Source organism: Azolla caroliniana, unplaced genomic scaffold, assembly GCF_043228905.1.
Source record: "Azolla caroliniana isolate FFs.n. ecotype wild unplaced genomic scaffold, voAzoCaro1.0.p SCAF_12, whole genome shotgun sequence".
In the NCBI taxonomy this organism is placed as follows: Eukaryota; Viridiplantae; Streptophyta; class Polypodiopsida; order Salviniales; family Salviniaceae; genus Azolla; species Azolla caroliniana.
The window spans coordinates 16,734,628-16,755,017 of NW_028230447.1; the positions used below are offsets into that span (position 1 = coordinate 16,734,628).

Sequence of the window (20,390 nt, forward strand, 5' to 3'; positions counted from 1 at the left end):
TGAGTGTAGCTTAGTTGGTAAGTTGTTTAGTGGAGATCGTATGGTCATTAATTGGTCAACCACTAAAGAGTATTATTGTTTATCAACATGCACAAGGAGCCACGTGCCATTAGCATGACCATTGCAATTCGGCACATAACATTACTATGATGTTGCCATCTTCACTTGGGAGTAGATTTGATTCCTTGCCCAAGAATACTTGTGGACTTATCTGTGTACGCATATACAAAGAGACATGGCCTAAAACATGACATGCACTTTTATACATTAAAAGAGACGTTAATTTTACATGTGATACAATGTTTGTTTTACACTGAATTACATGCTATAATATGAACTTTTAAATGCCATGTGATTTCATATGCAATACATTCATTTTATAATAGAGATGAATACGCATGATACTCATGCATATAACATTTGAGACTAACAATTGGCAAAACCAAACAGTCTAATTTTTTTGAAACTTGAACCGAACCGTTAAAAAAAAATCAGAACCATTAAACTACTAAAACAACGGTTTTAGTTCAAAATTCAAAATTCTCAAAAATTTGAAGATCTTCCTAAATGTGAGAATTAGGTTTTAAAATGATTTTTTTTTTGTAAATAAAAAATAAAAAATAAAAAACTCAAAAAAAATTTAAAATTTAAAATTTAAACAATTAAAAAAATATTAAAATACTATTAAACCGTTTAAATTGTGGTTTCTAACATTAAAACCGAATTGAACCATTTAAAAGGTTAAGCCGCAATTTCGTTGTTCGGTTCGATTCAAACCGAACCATTGCCGACTATTATTAGAGATATAAGACATGTATACTCATGTTTTTTTTTGAGATATAATGATATTACGATTGTGAATTCACAAAATGAAAACCCACAAAGAATATGAAACATTCCAAATAAATGTGCGCTACTTGAACATACTAACATTGACCACATTGGACAATTAACAACACATATGTCTCAGTCCACTCAATAAACAATACAAACAATTAACCAATGGATGAACTTATTGTAATTAATTTTTTGTTTGCACATTGTCGAGTAGACGTCAATATATAGTCATGCAATTGAATTAGAGTAAAAACATTGCTCATCAAGCACTTTAAGTGTTTTACATTATGTTTTGCAATTTTCTTCACTATTTAGGAAAGAGGACACTTGTGCACACAGATAAACCAAAGGATTTTGATGCTTATGCAATGCAATCTTTGTATAGATCAATTTTCGTTAATTAACGAATACCTTGGTGCTTATTGTTATTAGCATGAAGGTTCGTGAATAATCTCTAAGCAATCGGGTTCAAGTCATGATGGGCCACATGTTCATCTATTATATATCTTGTGCTATGTTTAATAAATAGGACATAATTAGGAATTACGACTTTCATGTCACCAATCTCAAGTTTTTTTTTTTTCCAAAAAGGAGATATACATTAGTATTAGAAAACGCCATAAGGCTATACATACAAGACATACTGCAAATCCCTTTTTTTCTAAAGATTATGCACAATCTTTGTCCAAATCCCAAAAATAATTTGGGTTGGCCTTTTAGTCCATTTTGAAATAACTTCATTCAAGCATCAAGCCTTCCAAATATACCAAATTGTAATACTACTTACCAATTGCCATATTTGAGGTTTATCAGTCTCTATTTGTGGATTCAATGATATCAATTTTTTCCTAATCAAACCATTTCTCATCACAATAGCATCTACAACCTCCTCTTGTTCATATAACATAGGTTTATCTTGCACCACCCATAATACCGCTCCCCATGTATACCCTGCTCGAAGATATACTAATATTAATAATGTTATGATTCGTTTCCATATGTCCATAGCAAAACCACAACTCCACAAACGAATGCTTAGCTATCTCTACTAGATCCAAACAAAAAAGGCACATCTTGTCTACATTCCCTTTTTACCACCCATTAATTGGTATAGCTTTATGAACCAACAACCAATGGAAACAAACAATTTTTCTACTCATTTTTATACCCCACCAATCTCACGTTCACGAACACATTTACAACTTGATCCATATTCAAACTGTTTTGCAAAGGGTGGAAAACTCCACATGATATTTGGGCAATCTATGGAGGATAATTATATGCTTGTGACGTGACTCACTTGATTAATAACAAAAAAATGGACAATTCGAAATAATAAATCATGGGTCCTCCCAATAGGACTCAAAATTGTTTATGTTATGGTTATGCCAACCAACAACATGCCATGCTCCTCACATTTCCACCATTTTAGACACTTTTTTGTAACACAAACAAAAAAGGAGATCCCTAGGTAAAATGCTAAATTTTGGAATCCAATGCAAGGCCCCATGTATTTCCTAAAAGAAAAAATCATCACTTAATCTAGTACAAGCACAACATTTCATCTTATAACATAGAAAACTGCAACCACCTAATGTGCCTCATAATTTACTTTTTCCCATTACTTGATTCTCTAGGTCACACAAACAAGAATAGGAAATGACATGATGGCAAGGAGGCATTGTAACATGCAGCAATCCTTGCATTAGAAGGGGTTGCCAAAATGTTGTTCCGATATGGTTAGAATAACAAGAAAAGAAATATAATGTGTGGCAATAAGGAGATTAATGATAGGGTGTAGAATTTTCCTTCCTAGTATCCACTTGTAGAAGAGATTCTAAAAAATAAGCTTCAAAAGTGAACAATTCAAAATGTCCACTTACTTTAAATTCTCTCTGCTCATAGAGAAGGAAGACTGTGCATCACAAGGAGATTCTCAGCCCTACAACGTGAAATGTCAACTTAGAAAGTGACACCTGCACATCATATCATACTATTTTCTTTTACTTTATTTGATTATTGTACATAATATTGGGGTGAATTCTCAACCAAGTTACACAACCAGATAAGACACAAAAATATGAGGAAGTTTTGATTGGTGGTTATTTCCTATGTAAAATAAAAACATGGACCATTATTGAATGCAAGAAAATGAAAGAAGAGTCTAAACAATTGTTCATGTATACAAACATGAGCTAAATGACCCACTACGTTAATATGTTATAGTGGGTGCCCTTTATGTTACTCAAGATCAAATGAAGAGAACCTTCAGATGTGAAATGAATGTACTCGAACACAGCATATTTACTTTACTAGAATGAGGTTAAAAGAGTTCACATAATTCCTGATCTATGTTTCTATATAAACAAGAAATTAAATTCATAAGACCAATCCAATAATTTATGCTGTTAGCAAATATTTTTATGAATTTAGTTACACAATTCCAGACTTAAGTGTGTGAAGAAAACAAAATTATATCTAGTTTAACACAATATTAGAATCCAAAATCTGTTTACAAATGGATTCTAATCAGCCGTTTATCACTGGATGTCATATATAACATATTCAAGACGAAATCTCAGGCAAGATCTCCTCAACAGATGCAACACATATACATATATACATAACAAATCTGACCCATCTCCAGAAGAAACACTTGCATGTTATTTGGGCACTCTCTTAAGAAACACCATCAGAAGCACAGCAACAGCTAACATCATACAAGAAGCCACAGTCTTGTCCAAAGCATTGGTGTTTTCTTTAGATAGGAAAGCTTTCTCGAAGGATGTATATATTGAATTAAGTAGAACTAATACCTTCTGGAATATCCCCAACACTTTCTCTGAGACAATGTCATAAACCTTTGAAGTCATGTTTACAAGGCCGATGTATCCTTTTTCACGTTTATCCTTTTCATCATTGGAGTGCTCTGCACAACAAGAACAATTGCCCCTATTTAAGAAGAATTCATCGAAAATTTTCAAAGAAATTTGTTTTGTAATATTTTTGGAAGAACTCTGAATTTCCCTTTGACAAATTAAGTTTCTGTTATTTCCCAACAAACTAGTGGTCAGCCCCAAAGACGATGAATGGAAATAAATGGCTGAAGTGCTCAAGAGGGGGTGTAACTAAGATGCATTTGAGGAAATACAGAAATACTAAGGGGCATTTTCAGAGTTTTTCTCTACTACTTTTCACCTTCACATGTACCATGTATGGAAGATTGATCATTTGCCAACTCTTGTAGTTTCTCATTACTTAGCATTGCTTTCCAGACTGCTTGATCAGAAGCCAAAGATTTGACAACATCCTGAGTCATTCATTATAACAAATACAATATTTAGAATTTGCAATGAAGATTTCAAGAGGCCAACAAGTGAAGCATGGCACAAGCAACAGTAGAAGGTTCCACCCACTCCTTCCACAACTGAGTAAAGCTATTATTGACACAAAGGCAAACCTGAACTTTCGGGTTTGTCTGAAGAAGGTGAAATGCTTCCATTACAGATCTACTCCTTTCAGCTGGCATTACGATATCACTAGAAGGTTTTGCAAATGGCCTAGAGATTCTCCTTATCTGCTGGTCAGATATATTGTAATCATCATCTTCTTCTTCTGCTTCTTCTTCTCCATCAAATAAGATGCCTGATGTAAATGATGTTTCTGCCATGTCAACAGATGCAGGCAACGATCTGCATGAATAATATACATGTCCAATATTGAGCCAAATATTTTTGTATCTAACTGCATACAGAGGTCTAGCAAGCAGTTCAGGTCGGGCTTGTACAAGAAGGTAAGACAATCATATGAACTTATTACATACATAACAAAGACACTGATTTCTTAGGAGATTGATCAACGTCATTTAAATGATTTTTGCATACATGCCACATTTGTTTGGGTAAATCAAGCCTACTAGACAATTATACACATCAGGCAGAGTATCCTATTGTGCTCTGTAAGATCCAACATTATCATACATTCATGAAGGCAGAAACTCAAGGATACAAACAAAAGACAGTCAAATTACATCAACGATGTCATGTTACGTATAGTGCAACGGAAAGGTATAGAATAATAATAGTTATTTGGAAACTTTGTCCAGTAAGTAATATCCAAATAAACAACTACATCGTCTAATCACATGAATCAGACAAACATCGAAACCCATGAAAAAAAACTGTCATGTGAATTAAATTACAATAGGGTGGTGAATGTAGTTTATCAAATACTTCTTCAGGAATTTTGTTTTGAAGGCCATATGAACATTGGCAATGCAACGATGTAAACAATCAGATGGAGATCCAAAGTTGGGCCAGTAATGTGGAAATTGAAGTCCTTAAAGATCCACTCAAGTCAAATTACTTCACATATATCCAGTGTGCCCCTATAATCCACCCCGTGCTCAATAGAGCCATGGTGGACTGTTTCCTATTTTGTTCTGGGAGATGGCACGACTTCCCAAGAAGAAGGCAAATCCCAAGATTGACCATCAATCAGACAAAGTAATTGCCAAATTGACACCTGTTCAACCCTTGAGCCACATGGAACCCCTGCTACGTACAAAATATCACAGTCCATGGTAGCCACTAACAAACATTTCACAACTACTTCATACATTTCCAATGCACATCGCTCTGCATTACATGGACACGCAAAGGAGGTTAATGGTGTAACTAAGGCTAGGTCAAGTGACTATAAAGTAGATCCGCTATTGATTATCATGTCAAGTCACAAATAACAGCGCCAATATCACCATGAATCCTCAGGTTCTGCTGAAGGGGTGTTGTAATCTGGTTGCAATCCTTCATGCAGAATTTGAACAAATTCAAGATGTAATGGCATTGACAAAGCAAGATCCTGCAAGGTCTAGGAAAACTTCAATATGAAGAAAATAGTAGGGCTCACCAACGTTCTTCATTTCAGATTTGGTAACGAGTAGAGCTTTTACATTCCTCGTGATAGCCAAGTGTTTTCCTCCAATCACCAGGTCATTGAAATACAGGTAAAATTGCACATACATGGAGTTATGCAACTTGGAGACTTGAAAGCCAATTTGCTCAAGTACTTTGATCTTTGAGAGCCATACTATTAAGTATTGGCTGGATACTTACATTTGAGTAACTTGTCACATGATATCAAAATTGGGGCAAGTAACAAGGGGAGCTTATAAACCTTAGTGAAAAGCCTCAAAACAAAGATACAAATTTACAAATGTAAAAGAGGTATAAAAGACAAAGTGCACTTCTCTAAGTTAGGTTCTATTACGCGACCAAAATATTTAGATGTATTCTTACCAAATGCACTAAGGTTCCCATTGGACAACTTAGAATATCACCTCACCAACTTGAGATTGAGAATGGTCGTACTAATGGAATCCCTATAGAGGAAAGGATCTGTAGATTATGTCACATAGAGATAGAGGATGATTACCACTTTACATGCAAGTGTCTAACTTACGCCGAGATAAGGGAAAAATACCGAGACATACTCGGACCCTCTCCCACCCTCCCTAAACTATTAGATACTCTAGATATAAAGAAATTAGGCAAATATATCTTAGAGCTAAAACAACATAGAGAGAATAAGCTACAAAATGTTGACGATAACGTTTCTAATATTCACCAACATGTAACAAATGAAATTTTTCAAGGACAGGGGGAGACAACGAATATGGACACACCTGCACCACTCGGCCTCTTCCTTGATGAAGCAAAAAACCAAAGAAGAACCACACGCCCTCAGATGCCAGGTTTCAAAGCAACTTGACATGGTGTAGAAGCAATTAAGAAAATAAGAGAACGTGAGCTACACCGCCTAGAAGCCATGGTTGGGGTACCTTCTACACTGGGACCATGCGTCACACCCACACCGAAACCCTTTGACCTCCCACTTCTTTTCGAGAGGCTTGAATGGAAATGAAACTAGGCCTAGTACAAAGTCATTTCCTTTATCGAATATGTTACACCATAACACGTTTTGTACAATACTAGAACTCTTTTAGCTTAAGTTCTATTTTTATTTTATTTTATTTTTGATGATTGGGTAAATACCTTATTTTGTTGTACATCAATTTCTCATTGGCCAATTTTTGGCCTTAGAAGACATTAATATATTTTTCTTTCTCACTCTCAACTTGATCTCCAATCTTAGTCTTTTATTTCCACTCTCTTACTCCCCTTCATTACCCTTGATCCTCATTTTTAAGTTAGAAGCTCCGTTCTTCAGTTTAAATCTTAAATATTTTAGTTTCACCTTGTATTGAGCATGGTTAGCATTACTCAATTATTAAGATTGTGTTGTGTGACAACAATCTCTCATGTTTTCCTTAATTTAGAGATTAATTAGTTTTGAAAATCTAGATTAAGTCAGCATACGCAACCATAGTTGACACACTCTTGTTCGTTTCGCAAACAAAAGGATGTATGGTCACCCAATCCATTAGACAACAAATCAATGAGGCATATATCCATTTTTATGTTCCATAGGCAAGAACGCCATTTTACTTGACATTTGGTGCCAATCCCAAGGATAATGATGAGGACCAACAAGCATCCAGTTGAGTTTCTTGACCCTTTTGATTTCAATCATACCTTGCTCATGTATAGTGTTGCTTTGGGGTCTCTATTAAGTAAACATGATGCATCCTTACAGTACATACAAGATGCACATTTACAGTATAGGCAAGATGGTTCTTTACTTCTGTGCAGAACAGAGTTGAGATTATCACAGCAAACTGAAATTGCAAACGTCTACAAAATTGACCTTTACAATGGAAAACATGATGGAAATTTCTAGTGAAGAAAAAATATGGATCATTACACTCAGGAAAAGACACAGATCATCACTGTGCAAATTAGTTGGATTGCCATGGTGCAAACAAGATGAACCTTTCCAGAACACAACAAGAAGGATCTTATGCTTCTTTACAGAAAGCAAAACAATATAGAACATTAAACAATAAGCAAGAGAGAACCATTTGATAAAGAACTGATTAATATGGATTTTTACACAGTGGGCCAAGGGAAGATCAATGAACACGGAGCAAATTTTTTGGATATTTACACAGATGCATGTGGGATGGGTTTCCACATGGTGTATAACCGATCAGTATCTACAGGGAAGACGACACCAGCACATACAAGATCTTTGACGCTCAGCATCACACAAAGAATCTAAACAGAATTGGCGTCTCACAGTACTGGAAAGCTGAATCTTTAAAACAATGCAGGAAAGATCTTTACAAATGCAAACAAGATAAATCTTTACAAATACAAACAGGACGAATCTTTGCAAATGCAAGTAAGATAAATTTTTACAATGCAAAAAAACCTACAGTGGATATGACCAGTACGCAATCTTCAACTTTCTAGATAATATGGATCTTGGCGTTGCAATTAGGGAGACAAAGAATCTAACACAGACGGAGAAGTAGCAGGGGAACTTACATGCGAAGTGCAGCATGGAGATCTTTAGTAGCTTCTTCAACCTCTTCTGCGGTAGGTGGAGAGAAGAAGATCTGACGACGCAGAGATTCTTCTCCTTCACGAACGTAGCAGAACTCCGTAAATTGATCATCTTCCATAACAACAAGGGACGATGAAGAAGAAGAGAGAACTTTGACCTGTTTCTCTTTACTGCTAGAAAGACTCAAGACGGAGGAAAAACCCTCGTTCTGTGCAGAGGATTGCGGCGATGGATCGATGCGACAGAAAGCTAAAGAAGAAGGGGAAGTGGAAGAAGAACCTATGGCGGCAGCTGTGGCTGTGCTTACTAAGCGAGCCATGCTTCGGAAGATAGCTCCTCCTCCCATCGCTGTGATGCAGAGGTCGACAGATGATCGCGAAAAGAGAATCGCAGAAAGAGAGAAAGCAGGGGAGAAACGCAGAGAAGAAAAAAAGAAGAAAGAGTAGGGATTATGCGAGATAAATGTAGAGAAGAAGAAGGAATTATGGTTTCCTCGCGAAACCTGCAAAGCGACCCGATGGTCTGATTATTTAGGGTTAGGGTTATCTTCAGTCTGAGTCAACTTGTAGAGAAGAAGGGAGGGAGGAGGAGAAATTAGGGTTTCCTTGCTTAACTGCACAGACCAGACCAGAGGGAGGAGTTAAAATCTCGAGGAGGAGGAATTAGGGTTTCATGGCTTACCTGCAGAAACGATTCCCCAAAGGTCTGAATCTTTTTAGGGTTAGGGTTTTTCTCTGCCTGCACAAAAAAGTAAACCTATAAATAAAAATAAAAATAAAAACAAAAATAAAAAACAAAATTACATTTATTTTTTTAATCACGTTTTCTTTTCTTTTCTTTTTTTAAGGAATTAAAAAGTTTAAAAAATAGATTTTATTTATAAAGTCGCGCTTTTTATTCCCTCGTTTTTTGTTGTTCTTTTTCTTGGTGCGTGTATTTATTCCGCATTCGTATACATACGTATACGTATTTGTTCTCGTATTCTACATTCCGCATTCGTATACATACGTATACGTATTTGTTCTCATATTCTACATTCTGCATTCGTATACGTATACGTATTTGTTCTCGTATTCTACATTTCTCTACATATTTATTTGAATTTTGCACTAAGAGCGCTTGTTGGTTTCTTTGCCTGGAAACCAAACCAAACCGTCTATGAAAACCCAAGCCACTTAAACCAAACCATTTTAGAAAACTGTTAACCAAACCATTTAAACTTAAACCGTTCAGGGAAAAGTTGGAAACCAAACCGAACCATTTTATCATAAAGTTGAACCTAACCATCTAAGTTGAATTAATTAAAATTTTAAATAAATAAAATATATCAAATTAAATGAGCACTTAAGTCAAGCAAATTAAATATTTGAATAAATAAAAATACATCAAAGTTAAAAACCATTATAGTAATTAAATTAATACAAAACATTACCTAAACCACTAAATTTGTTACATCCATTAGGTCTACCTAAAATAAAGAAATTGTTATAAATAAAGAACCTTGGAAGTAAAACGATTCAATTAGTGAACGTTTGACATTCCGATGATTCCTATTTAATAAGAATCTATTTTCCTCAAGGGACAGACCAGTGTTGTGGGAAAGTCTCTAGCCCCTATCGGAATTTTTCTTGCTTCTTATGAACCTAACCGGAATTTTAAAATTTAAACCGCCCACTTTCCTACAAGCGATATTGTCAATTGGAACATGTTGAAATATTTTTTTAGTGCATAGCAAAACAAGCGATAATGTCAAATGAAACATGTTGAAATTTTTTTTAGCGCATAGCAAATCAAATATTTTTTTCTAGTGGATACATACGAAGAACAAAAAGACAAAAAGACAACGAGAAGAGGAAAAACAGACAATGAATGGTGAAGAGAACGTTGCGCAGATCGTTGTAGACAACGAGGAAGAGGATGGCTAACACGGTACACTAGGGGAACTCTGATGCAGTGCCCCCCCCGACAACTCCTCCACGGTCAGCCTTCACTATCGTCTTCACACCAGAAGAAGAAGCGATGTTGAAAAGAGAGGTAAGTTGTCTACATTACTACTCAATAGTGCGTAGGGTTATAGGTTAAAGGCCGAATAGAGGAGATTTGAGAGATCTCCTCCAGGCGGCTTTCCATCATAGGATCGGAAAAATCGTCGATGTGCAATTTCTCAGACATGCCTTCTATCATCTAGAATTGGATACAATCGAATCCGTTATGGTAATGTTGAATGCAAATATGATCAATATTCGGAATGCAATTGCTTGTTTTGTGATGTGGAAACCTGACTTTGATCCTGTAAAAATGTTGAATTCAGGGCATCGTTTGACCCCGATATCCGTGGTTTTCCCGAGAATCCCTAAGGAATACATGGTTGTACTTCCATCAATCGCAACAAGAATCGACACATTTCTTCCTCCTCGCGAGGAGGCATTAGAAACAAAGCTAATAGGATAACCATCAATTTGATTATTAGTTCCCTCAATGGAAAATTAACCCACTCAGGTACCATCACTCACCAGGAATTCGATGTTCATGCAAAAATTGGAGTATGTAGGTATGCATGGACAATGTTTTTATTGTAAACAGAAAGGCCACGTACTGAAAGATTGTCCAAAAAAAAGGGATTTAGACCCTAGAATGGTACAAGTAATGTGCATACAGATGTTAACCATGTTACCCTGGATAAGAGTCAACAATCACATCTAGTTGAGGGAACTGCGAAAGGGAAAAAATGTTCAGCCCTCCAAGGATGATAAGGGGAAAAGTATTCAACCATCCAAGGTTGAGATGTGGAGACCAATTGAAAAGCGACACTCAAAACCCAATAAGTGCATAAAATCTAAGGGTGCTCAAGTAAGAATAGGTCGCTACGATGCCATATAGGAATTAGATAACTCTTTGTCTCAAAATGATGTTCGGATATGCCAAATTAGTAATGTTTTTGAACAATCTACTCCTAGTGGAGAAGAGACTGGATCAGTCCATAATCTTGCTATGGCCACTCAGATTAAAACAATGGTATCAAGTAAACAACATTTAAACTTGAGTAATATATCGTGGCCCCTTCACAGGTCTATAAAACGACCGTCTAGCTTGAGAGGTTTAAATGTGAACTTCATTTGCACAATCCCGATAAACTCTCAAGTAGAAAATACTTGTGATTTTGCAGTCACTTGATGGAATGCCACATATGGGTTTGAGTTTTTAAATTTTTTTGGAGACATGGTTGCTAATGGCGATGCATCAATACGTGTTCATGTTCTTTTCAAGACTATGCAATCTCTTGTAGGATTTTCTTTTCCTTTTTGTGGATATGATAAACAAACATGGGTGGCAACGGATGTTCGATTGGTTATTAGACAATAAACATTACACTTCAGAAAATATGTTAATTGTGACCATTTTGGGGAAGTAATATTAAGGGGACTTGAGGCAACAACTATGATATGATGGGGTGGAGGCATGTGGTTGTCTCCTTAGATTCTGAGATCCTTCCTGTTGAGAATCAAGCTTAACATAGTGCAACATGTGAACATACCTTTTGAGAATCTATGATTACTTAAAGGTCAAGAGTCACACCACTACTCTCTACACATTAATTATGTGTCATAGAATCATATTCTATGACACATAACTAATGAGTTACATATTCCCCATGATTATGAGTCTTCACATTCACCAAGAGAGAGTGGTTGTTGTAGTTAGTTAATGAAGAGAGAGGGTGACTATATATATAAAGCACCCTCCTCATACTTCATACTAGGTCGATTGTGACTCCTTGTAATGTTACATTTTTGTATCTCTTACTTTACTTGTGAATATACATATTCTTCTTGAGTCCTTTATTGTGTTCCTATTCTATCTAATCTATCTTGTGTTTCTCTTCTCTTCTCTCTTTCCTCTCACACATACACATAACACACATCTCTTCCGCTACACATGAATCATACCCGGGTCTTTACATTTCCAATTTGTGGATATACTTATATTCATGGAGATGGGTTATCAGAAGGTCAAGTATTAGCTAAAGCTCATCATCATTATAGAATGGTACGCGATGCGATACCTTTATCATGAGCAAGATGGCAATGAGGCCAATTTGGAGCCATTAGCGAAAAACATGAAAATGGCATCACAACAACCAAAGTTTCCTTAAATGTGAGTGATGTCATAGAATGTTTAGGGGTTAGGGGGGCCTTATATAGACGATACAAACATTGTCACCATCAAGAGATTAACAAATGCGTAGTGGGTGGATCCCTAGATTTTCTTTTAATACTAGAACATCATTCAAATACTTTTAGAATTTCTCATTATGGTTCCATTCTATCTGGAAACTAGGACATGTTTTGGTCCCCCACAGTGTAGGCAACACAAAAGTCCATGGTGGGGTTTGTATGGCTATTCCTTAGAGGTGGATTCCATCCATTATCCAAAAACAAGTGGTTATTCCTCGAAGGGCTCAATATGGTATTATGCAAGAGGGAGAGATTACATGGGAACTCTTGAATATATATGCTCCCAATACTGCCTCTGCTCGAGAACAATTTTGGAATGAATTATTAAATAATCTGCCTCCCCTTGATCATTGGTGTATTATTGGTGATTTCAACATGCTTCAGGACCCCATTGATAGAATTGGGAGGTACCTCAACCACGATACATGGGCATGAATTAACAATGTGGGAACAATTGATGTTTTCCTTACAAATGTTAGATGCTTGGCATGCTCCTTCGATAGTTCATACAAACACCTCACTTTTGTTTTCAAGATTAGATAGGTGTGTAAATGGTACTAATTTATCTCGTTTGGATAGATTCTACGTATTTGGCAAATTTATTTCAGCAACTGGTACAATACATATAATGCCAGGAACTACCTTCTTTGATCATGCTCAAGTTATTCTTTCAATCTCAACTCAAAATGTTAAAGAATTTTCCAATCTGAAGATTCTTGGAAAACTGTTTTTAGACAATAGCTTTTCCTTACAAGTGGCTGAATTATGGTCTCAAAAAGATGTTGTATAGGAATAAATGGCTATGCAGGTAGCTAATGGCTTACAATGTATTTCAGAATTTTTTAGGTGTAAATCCAAGGAGAGGTTTTCTATAATACAAAAAAAGGAGAAACGGTCTCATACTTCTCTTGTTTCTCTACAACGATTACAAGAACGTTATCCACATTGTACTTGGATTGCTGAGAAACTTGGGTCAGCAAAACAAGAACTTGTTGTACTATTAGAAAAGCGTGCAAAATTTCAGTATCATCATAGGACAACTAATTGGACCCAAATGGGTGATAAATGCATAGGTGCATTTTTTCATACAATGAGACCCAATCATAATGCAGTTTCACTCAAACAACAACATGAGAATGAAACCATCTCATATGACCCTCAAGTGATTGAGAGAAATAGCCACACGATACTATTCCAACCTATTATCAGCTATTTCCTTCTCCGATAAGGATGTTGTTGAGAATCAAGCTCAACCTAGTGCAACGTGTGAACACACTCTTTGAGAATCTATGATCACTCAAAGGTCAAGCGTCACACAACTACTCTCTATGCATTAATTTTTTCGATAATACGGAAATGACCTAATCGCTGATAATCCAACTTCTCGCATGGGCGAGTAGTCTTGATGTGTCGTCGTAGTAGCCATACCCAATCTCCAATGTTAAAACTGTATGGAAGTCGATGACGATCTGCGTAAACCTTGTGTGTTTGTTGAGCTTGTTGTAGATGAGTCGATAAATCCGCATGTATCTTGCGTAACCGCTCCAAACGATCCTCTGCGCAAGGATTTGTGGGTAACTCTGGGGTTTCAAATACACACCACCGGGGGTGACAGCCTGTATAACAATAAAATGGTGTAACCTTTGTCGATGAGTGGACAGAGTTATTATACGCAAATTCGGCGAAGTGGAGAATATCCGCCCAGTTATCTTGATGATAGCTTAGAAAGCACCGAAGAGTGTGTGAGAGGAAGAGAGAGAGAGAGGAAGTTACACTTGAACACAAAGATAAATGGGGGATGATTGACTATATTGAGAAGTGGCATCAACATACAAAAATACCCACAATGAGGTATATATACAACCCATGTGCAAAGGTGCACATGTGTGGGTAGAACATAGGTACTTATGTGTAAGTCCTACATTAAATGTACTAAGGAGTGGAGGATCTAGAATACCCCACTTAAGTACAAGGTCCTATTTAAAGGCTTAAGGTCAACACATTAACTAGATTCGATCTAGGTAACTACTAAGTTACATGTGTTGACTAACTAGATTAAACTAGTTGAGCTTGATATCTCAACACGCCCCCTCAAGCTCAAGTGTGAGGCGTCCAAGGTCTGGTTTAGCTTCCTTCGGCTCCATCGGCATCGGTGCGGCTTGCAGCTTTTTTTCGCGGCGTTGCACGGCCTTCTTCGCGGCTTCGTTGCGCGGCTCTCCGCGGCTTTGTTGCACGGCGTTGTGCGACTTTCTTCGCGGCTTCGTTGTAGGGTTCTCCGTAGCTTTGTTTTTCGCGGTGTTGTGCGGCCTTCTTCCGTCTTCGCGGCTCTCCGCGGCTTTGTTGCCCCCTCAAGCCTATCACAAAGGCTTGGATCCTCGGGCTCTTCTTCGGCCACTACCTCCATCGCGAGGGCATAGTGATGGGCCATATACTCGTTGTATGCGTAACGAGTGACTTGGGTCTTCGCTCGTGATGAGCGACAGAGTTTCTTGTTTGTCGATGTGAGTGCCTTCTTTACTCCGGGTGTCCTCATGATGGGTACACCGAACTCATTGTCTAGTGAGCGAGTCGAATCATCCGAATCACGGTCATCGGGGTGGACCTCGACTTCGTATTCGGGCATCTTACCTTTGCCTTTGTCCGATGTCGGACTTGGTCGCGACGTGTTTTCATCACGTGGAGGCTCTTGTGGGCCAATTAGCTCGGTAGAGCTTGGATTGTCCTTCGGTGGAGGACTTGGCCGAGTTTCGTCGTCTGAGTTGGCCTTCAACTCTTCCTCGATCGGGTCGGATGTGACGGGAACTCAACGCTCCTTATGTCCAACGCTCGGCCACAACTGAGCTCCTTTTCATACGCAGAAAACGGGAAGCAAATGCACGACACAAAGGAGAGAAAAAGAAAATACACAGGAGGTTTATGTGGAAAACCCCAAACTAGGGGAAAAAAAAACCACGGCAGCCCACAGGCTGCAAACTGTCACTATGTAAGAATGTACAAATAGTGAGTACACGGAGGCAACGACCTCGTGCTCACGATCTTTGCCACAGGCGGCGGTTACAACAGAGGCAACGACCTCGTTCTCTCTCTCTCTCTGTACAGTTACGCGCTCTCTCTTCTTCTTGCACCAACAAGAAAATAACAACTAAAGGTTTGCCCTAAGTCATATTTATACTAATATGACTTTTCGGCTATTTACAAATATAGCCTCGATGGGCTCTCAGAAACATATTTACGAATATGTCTCTTCCTCCGGTTCTCACCAGGTCTGCGTCATCCGGCTCTCCGTAGCCGGGTGCTCCTCATCCGGTTCTCACCGGGCCTGCACCATCCGGTTCTCCGTAGCCAGGTACTCCTCATCCGGTTCACATCGGGTCTGCACCATCCGGCTCTCCGTAGCCGGGTACTCCTCATCCGGTTCACACCGGGTCTGCACCATCCGGCTCTCCGTAGCCGGGTACTCCTCATCCGGTTCACACCGTCTGCACCATCCGGCTCTCCTTAGCCGGGTACTCCTCATCCGGTTCACACCGGGTCTGCACCATCCGGCTCTCCGTAGCCGAGTTTGTTCATCGACACTGTTCTTCTCCCTTCCCATCCGGAGGGACCTGTCTCCCAACAGGATGGAGTCGCATCGGGCTTATACCAAGATGTCGATTCGTCGAAAACGACGTCGCGACTTATCCAGACCGCTCGGGTCGAAGGGTTGAAGCACTTGTACGCCTTTTTCGCGGACAAGTATCCTATGAGGATACATTCTTCCGACTTCGCGTCGGGCTTCTCTTGACTTTCGTTCAGGATGCGTACATTCCCAATGCTTCCGAACACCTTGAGGTGCGAGAGGATGGGCTTCCTTCCAATGAAGATCTCGTATGGAGTAAGCTCGTGCACGCTATTTGTGGTGCATCGATTCATGAGATAGACGGCCGTGGATGCCGCTTCCGCCCAATAGAAATTCGGCATGTGCTTCTCACGCATCATGGCGCGTGCTACCTCGAGTATTTGCCGATTCTTTCTCTCGGCTACTCCGTTTTGTTGGGGAGTGTGTCGGCATGAGAATTCTCTACGAATACCTTCACCTTGGAGGTAGGAGGTGAACTCGTCGGAGAAGTACTCCTTTCCTCCGTCCGATCGTAGGCATCGAATGTGCCGACCGGTTTCTTTCTCCACTTGGCTTTTGAGCCTTTGAAAGTGGGAGAGCACTTCGCTCTTCTTCTTCATCGGGTATATCCACGCATAGCACGTGTGGTCATCGATGAAGGTGACATAGTAGCGGCATCCGCCGAGCGTCAGCGTTTGAGCCGGTCCCCATACATCCGAGTGTATGACGTCGAGGAGGCCTTTGCTTGTGGAGCTCTCCTTCAGGAATGGGAGTCGATGTTGTTTGCCGAGTTGGCATGCTTCGCACACTCGGTCGACTCGTTTCGATTCGAAGGCCGGAAGTCCGATTACGACTCCCTTTGATTGCATTCCACGAAGCCGTTGGAGGTTTGCGTGGCCGATTCGCTTGTGCCACAACTCGATGTTTGTCTCGGTCTTGAGACCTTTGGCGTACATGGCCGATTTTACCTCGTTCGAGTCGAGGATGAACAAGCGACCGTCTCTCCGTCCCTTGGCTATGAGTCAGCCATCTTTCTCGATGAAGCAACCTTCATTGTTGAAGTGGACTTGCATGCCTTGCTCCACGATTTGGCTGACTGAGACCAAATTCTTTGTTATTGTGGGCACGTGCAAGACATTCTTGATGCAAGTTTGCTCACCTTCTTTCCCGAATGGGACATCGCCGATGTGCCGAATGGGATGTGGAGTGTCGTCTCCGATCTCTATGTAGCTGGGTCGATCCGGTGTTCACAAGTCGCGAAACCACTCTTGGTGCGACGTCATGTGGTGCAAGGCGCCAGAGTCTACGAACCACACGTGTTCGGAGTTGGAGGTGCTTGCGGAGTTTGCGGGGTCGGAGGCCATCATAGAGTTGGCTCTATGCCTCATCACGAAGAGTCCGCCGTAGTTCGCGTATTCCGCATTTGCGGTGTAATTTGTGAGTTGCCGGCTTGTTGAGGCCGACTCGCTTCGTCTTTTTCGGCACTCCTCTTCGCGATGGCCGATTTTGCCGCAATAGTTGCACGTAGGTGGCGTCGTTCGCCGACTTTGTTCGGCATGGAAGCTCCCCCTTCTTGTGAAGGTTCCTCGATGGCTTCCGTTTCCTTGCCAAAATTGCGAATTCCCTTCGTGGGATAGGTCGAATTGACCTCTTCCGCGTCGACCTCGTCTATGGGCACCATCCGTATCGGAGAAGAGAATTTGTCCTTCCGATGTGTTGGTCTTTGGTTGAACGTGGTTTTCTTCGACCAATAGCATTGATTGGAGGTTGAAGAACGAGGGAGGGGTATCTCTCGCCAAGATTGCCGTTCTCAACGGGTTAAATCGTTGTGCGAGGCCGCCCAAGAATACTTGCACCATCTCGTCCTCGTCGATGTTGATGTTGATGGAGCCAAGAGAGTCGCAAATGCTCTTGATCTTGGCGGTGTAGTCTGTCACAGACATTTCTTTTTGTCGTATGTTGTTCAACTCTTGCCGGAGTTGAAGCTTGCGCGCGGATGTGTCCGCGGGGAAAATCTTCTTCAGATTTTCCCACGCCTCTTTGGGCGTCTTGGCGTCACGAATGTGGCTAAGCATGTGGTCGTTTACACATGTTGCCAAGCAATACATTACCCGACTCGCGCCTTGCTCCCACGTTGGGTAGTTGGCGTGTGTGGTTTCGGTTTTGTTTTCTTGTGCGTCGTTGATGTAGCTCCAATACCCTTGGCCAACAAGGTATTGATTCATCTTGTACTCCCAAGATGAATAGTTGCTTCGGTCTAGCTTTTCGCTAGGGAGTGAGCTTCCCATTTGTTTGTTCATGTTGATTGTTGTGTCTTCCGTTTTGTTTTTCTTCTCTTGGTCGCGTACACGTCCTTCGTAGCGGCACTACGGTAGCGGATAGCGAATATCCGGGATTTGTTGTCATTGTCTCGAACACACAATCACGAATAAGCGGTGGGCTTAGTGGATTTCCTAAACCACGCGCTCTGATACCATGTTAAGTAATTAGGTAATTAACTAGGGTTAATTAGAGACTAATTATATGGTTATGTTAAGCAGCGGAAGATTAGTATAATATGCGCGTGAGAGTGTGTGAGAGGAAGAGAGAGAGAGAGGAAGTTACACTTGAACACAAAGATAAATGGGGGATGATTGACTATATTGAGAAGTGGCATCAACATACAAAAATACCCACAATGAGGTATATATACAACCCATGTGCAAAGGTGCACATGTGTGGGTAGAACATAGGTACTTATGTGTAAGTCCTACATTAAATGTACTAAGGAGTGGAGGATCTAGAATATCCCACTTAAGTACAAGGTCCTATTTAAAGGCTTAAGGTCAACACATTAACTAGATTCGATCTAGGTAACTACTAAGTTACATGTGTTGACTAACTAGATTAAACTAGTTGAGCTTGATATCTCAACAGAGATGAACTATCCATGGTCGTTGATGATACTATCGGGAAGGCCATGATGCCGACATACTTCACGCATGACAATTTCGGCGGTTTCCTCACTGGATATTTCCTTAGTACATGGTAGAAAATGGGCTATCTTCGTATATCGATCTACTACTGTTAAGATCACATCGAATCCCTTAGAGACCGGAAGATCTGTGATGAAATCTAGAGCAATGGATTGGCATGGCTTGCTTGGAATTGGTAATGGTTCTAATAAACCATATGGATGATGCCTTGGCATTTTTGCTCTGCAACATGTATCACAAGTCCGAACAAAAGCTTCGACAAATTGTCGCATATGGGGCCACCAGAATGATCGTTGTACTAAATCTAATGTTTTAGTACTACCAAAATGCCCAACTGTATATCTGTCATGACAATTTTGGACTACTCGAAGGTGACAAGAACCATCAGGAACATACAAGAGTTTCTTAAAGAATAGTAATCCATCATGACATTCGAATTGTCAATAGTCCGTACCTGGTTGTTGCGATTGTGAACAAGATGCTCGAGAGGGATCAATTTGTGTTAGAATGGCTTGGGTGAAAGCATCCATCTTCAAGTCCTCATGTATGGTATCGATAACGTGGGAATCCAAGGGCATGTCGAAGACCTGCGTTGCTTGCAGTCGTGCTGGTCCCAGGATTACTTGTTTTTGGTTATCGAAAGTTGGCTCGTCAGGACGCAGTGCTAGATACGAGTGCCATGATAATGCATCTGCCTTCCCTTGTTGGTTCCCCGTACGATATGTAATTTTGAAGTCAAAACGAGTGAGGAATTGGGCCCACCGAGCTTGACGTCGATTTAACACACGAGCATTCTGAAAGTAGGCAAGGTTTTTGTGATCACTGAATACATTGATGAGACGATCCCTCCAAAAAATGCCTCCATTGCGTAAAAGAGTCCACTATTGCTAATAGCTCCTTATCATGAATTTCATAGTTGATTTCGGCAGCATCAAACTTGCATGAGTGGAAAGCCATAGGATGGAGCTTTTCATCATCGCCTTGTTATGACAGAATGCTACCCAATGCGAAATCTGACGCGTTTGCTTCGATGATGAATGGTTTTTTTGGATCAACATGAGCTAGAATAGGAGCTGATGTAAATGCCTTCTTAAGATTCTCAAAAGCCATGTTTGCTTCTTCAAACGAAACGAACGATTGTCCCTTCCTAGTGAGCTGTGTGAGAGGTAGAACAAGCTTTGAGTAATCCCGTATAAAATTGCGATCGAAATTGGCAAAACCTAAAAAGCATTGCACATCTTGCAACGAACGTGGAGTCTGCCACTCTACCATTGTTTT

General features: G+C 39.8%; 1 protein-coding gene across 2 annotated transcripts; it reads right to left on the bottom strand.

Moving 5' to 3' along the window:
- Positions 1 to 3,210: 3,210 nt before the first annotated feature.
- LOC147857262 (uncharacterized) lies at positions 3,211 to 9,026 on the bottom strand. 2 transcript variants are annotated; one of them, XM_087328887.1, is made up of 4 exons: positions 8,286 to 9,026; positions 4,298 to 4,529; positions 4,048 to 4,147; positions 3,211 to 3,766 (listed from the first exon to the last, which is right to left on the bottom strand). In XM_087328887.1, the coding sequence occupies exons 1-4, from the start codon at positions 8,648 to 8,650 to the stop codon at positions 3,501 to 3,503; spliced, it is 963 nt and encodes a 320-aa protein (XP_087185013.1). In that variant the 5' UTR covers positions 8,651 to 9,026; the 3' UTR covers positions 3,211 to 3,500. The 2 variants fall into 2 exon arrangements, with proteins under 2 accessions (XP_087185013.1, XP_087185012.1); XM_087328886.1 differs by having other exon boundaries at positions 4,036 to 4,147.
- Positions 9,027 to 20,390: the final 11,364 nt, after the last annotated feature.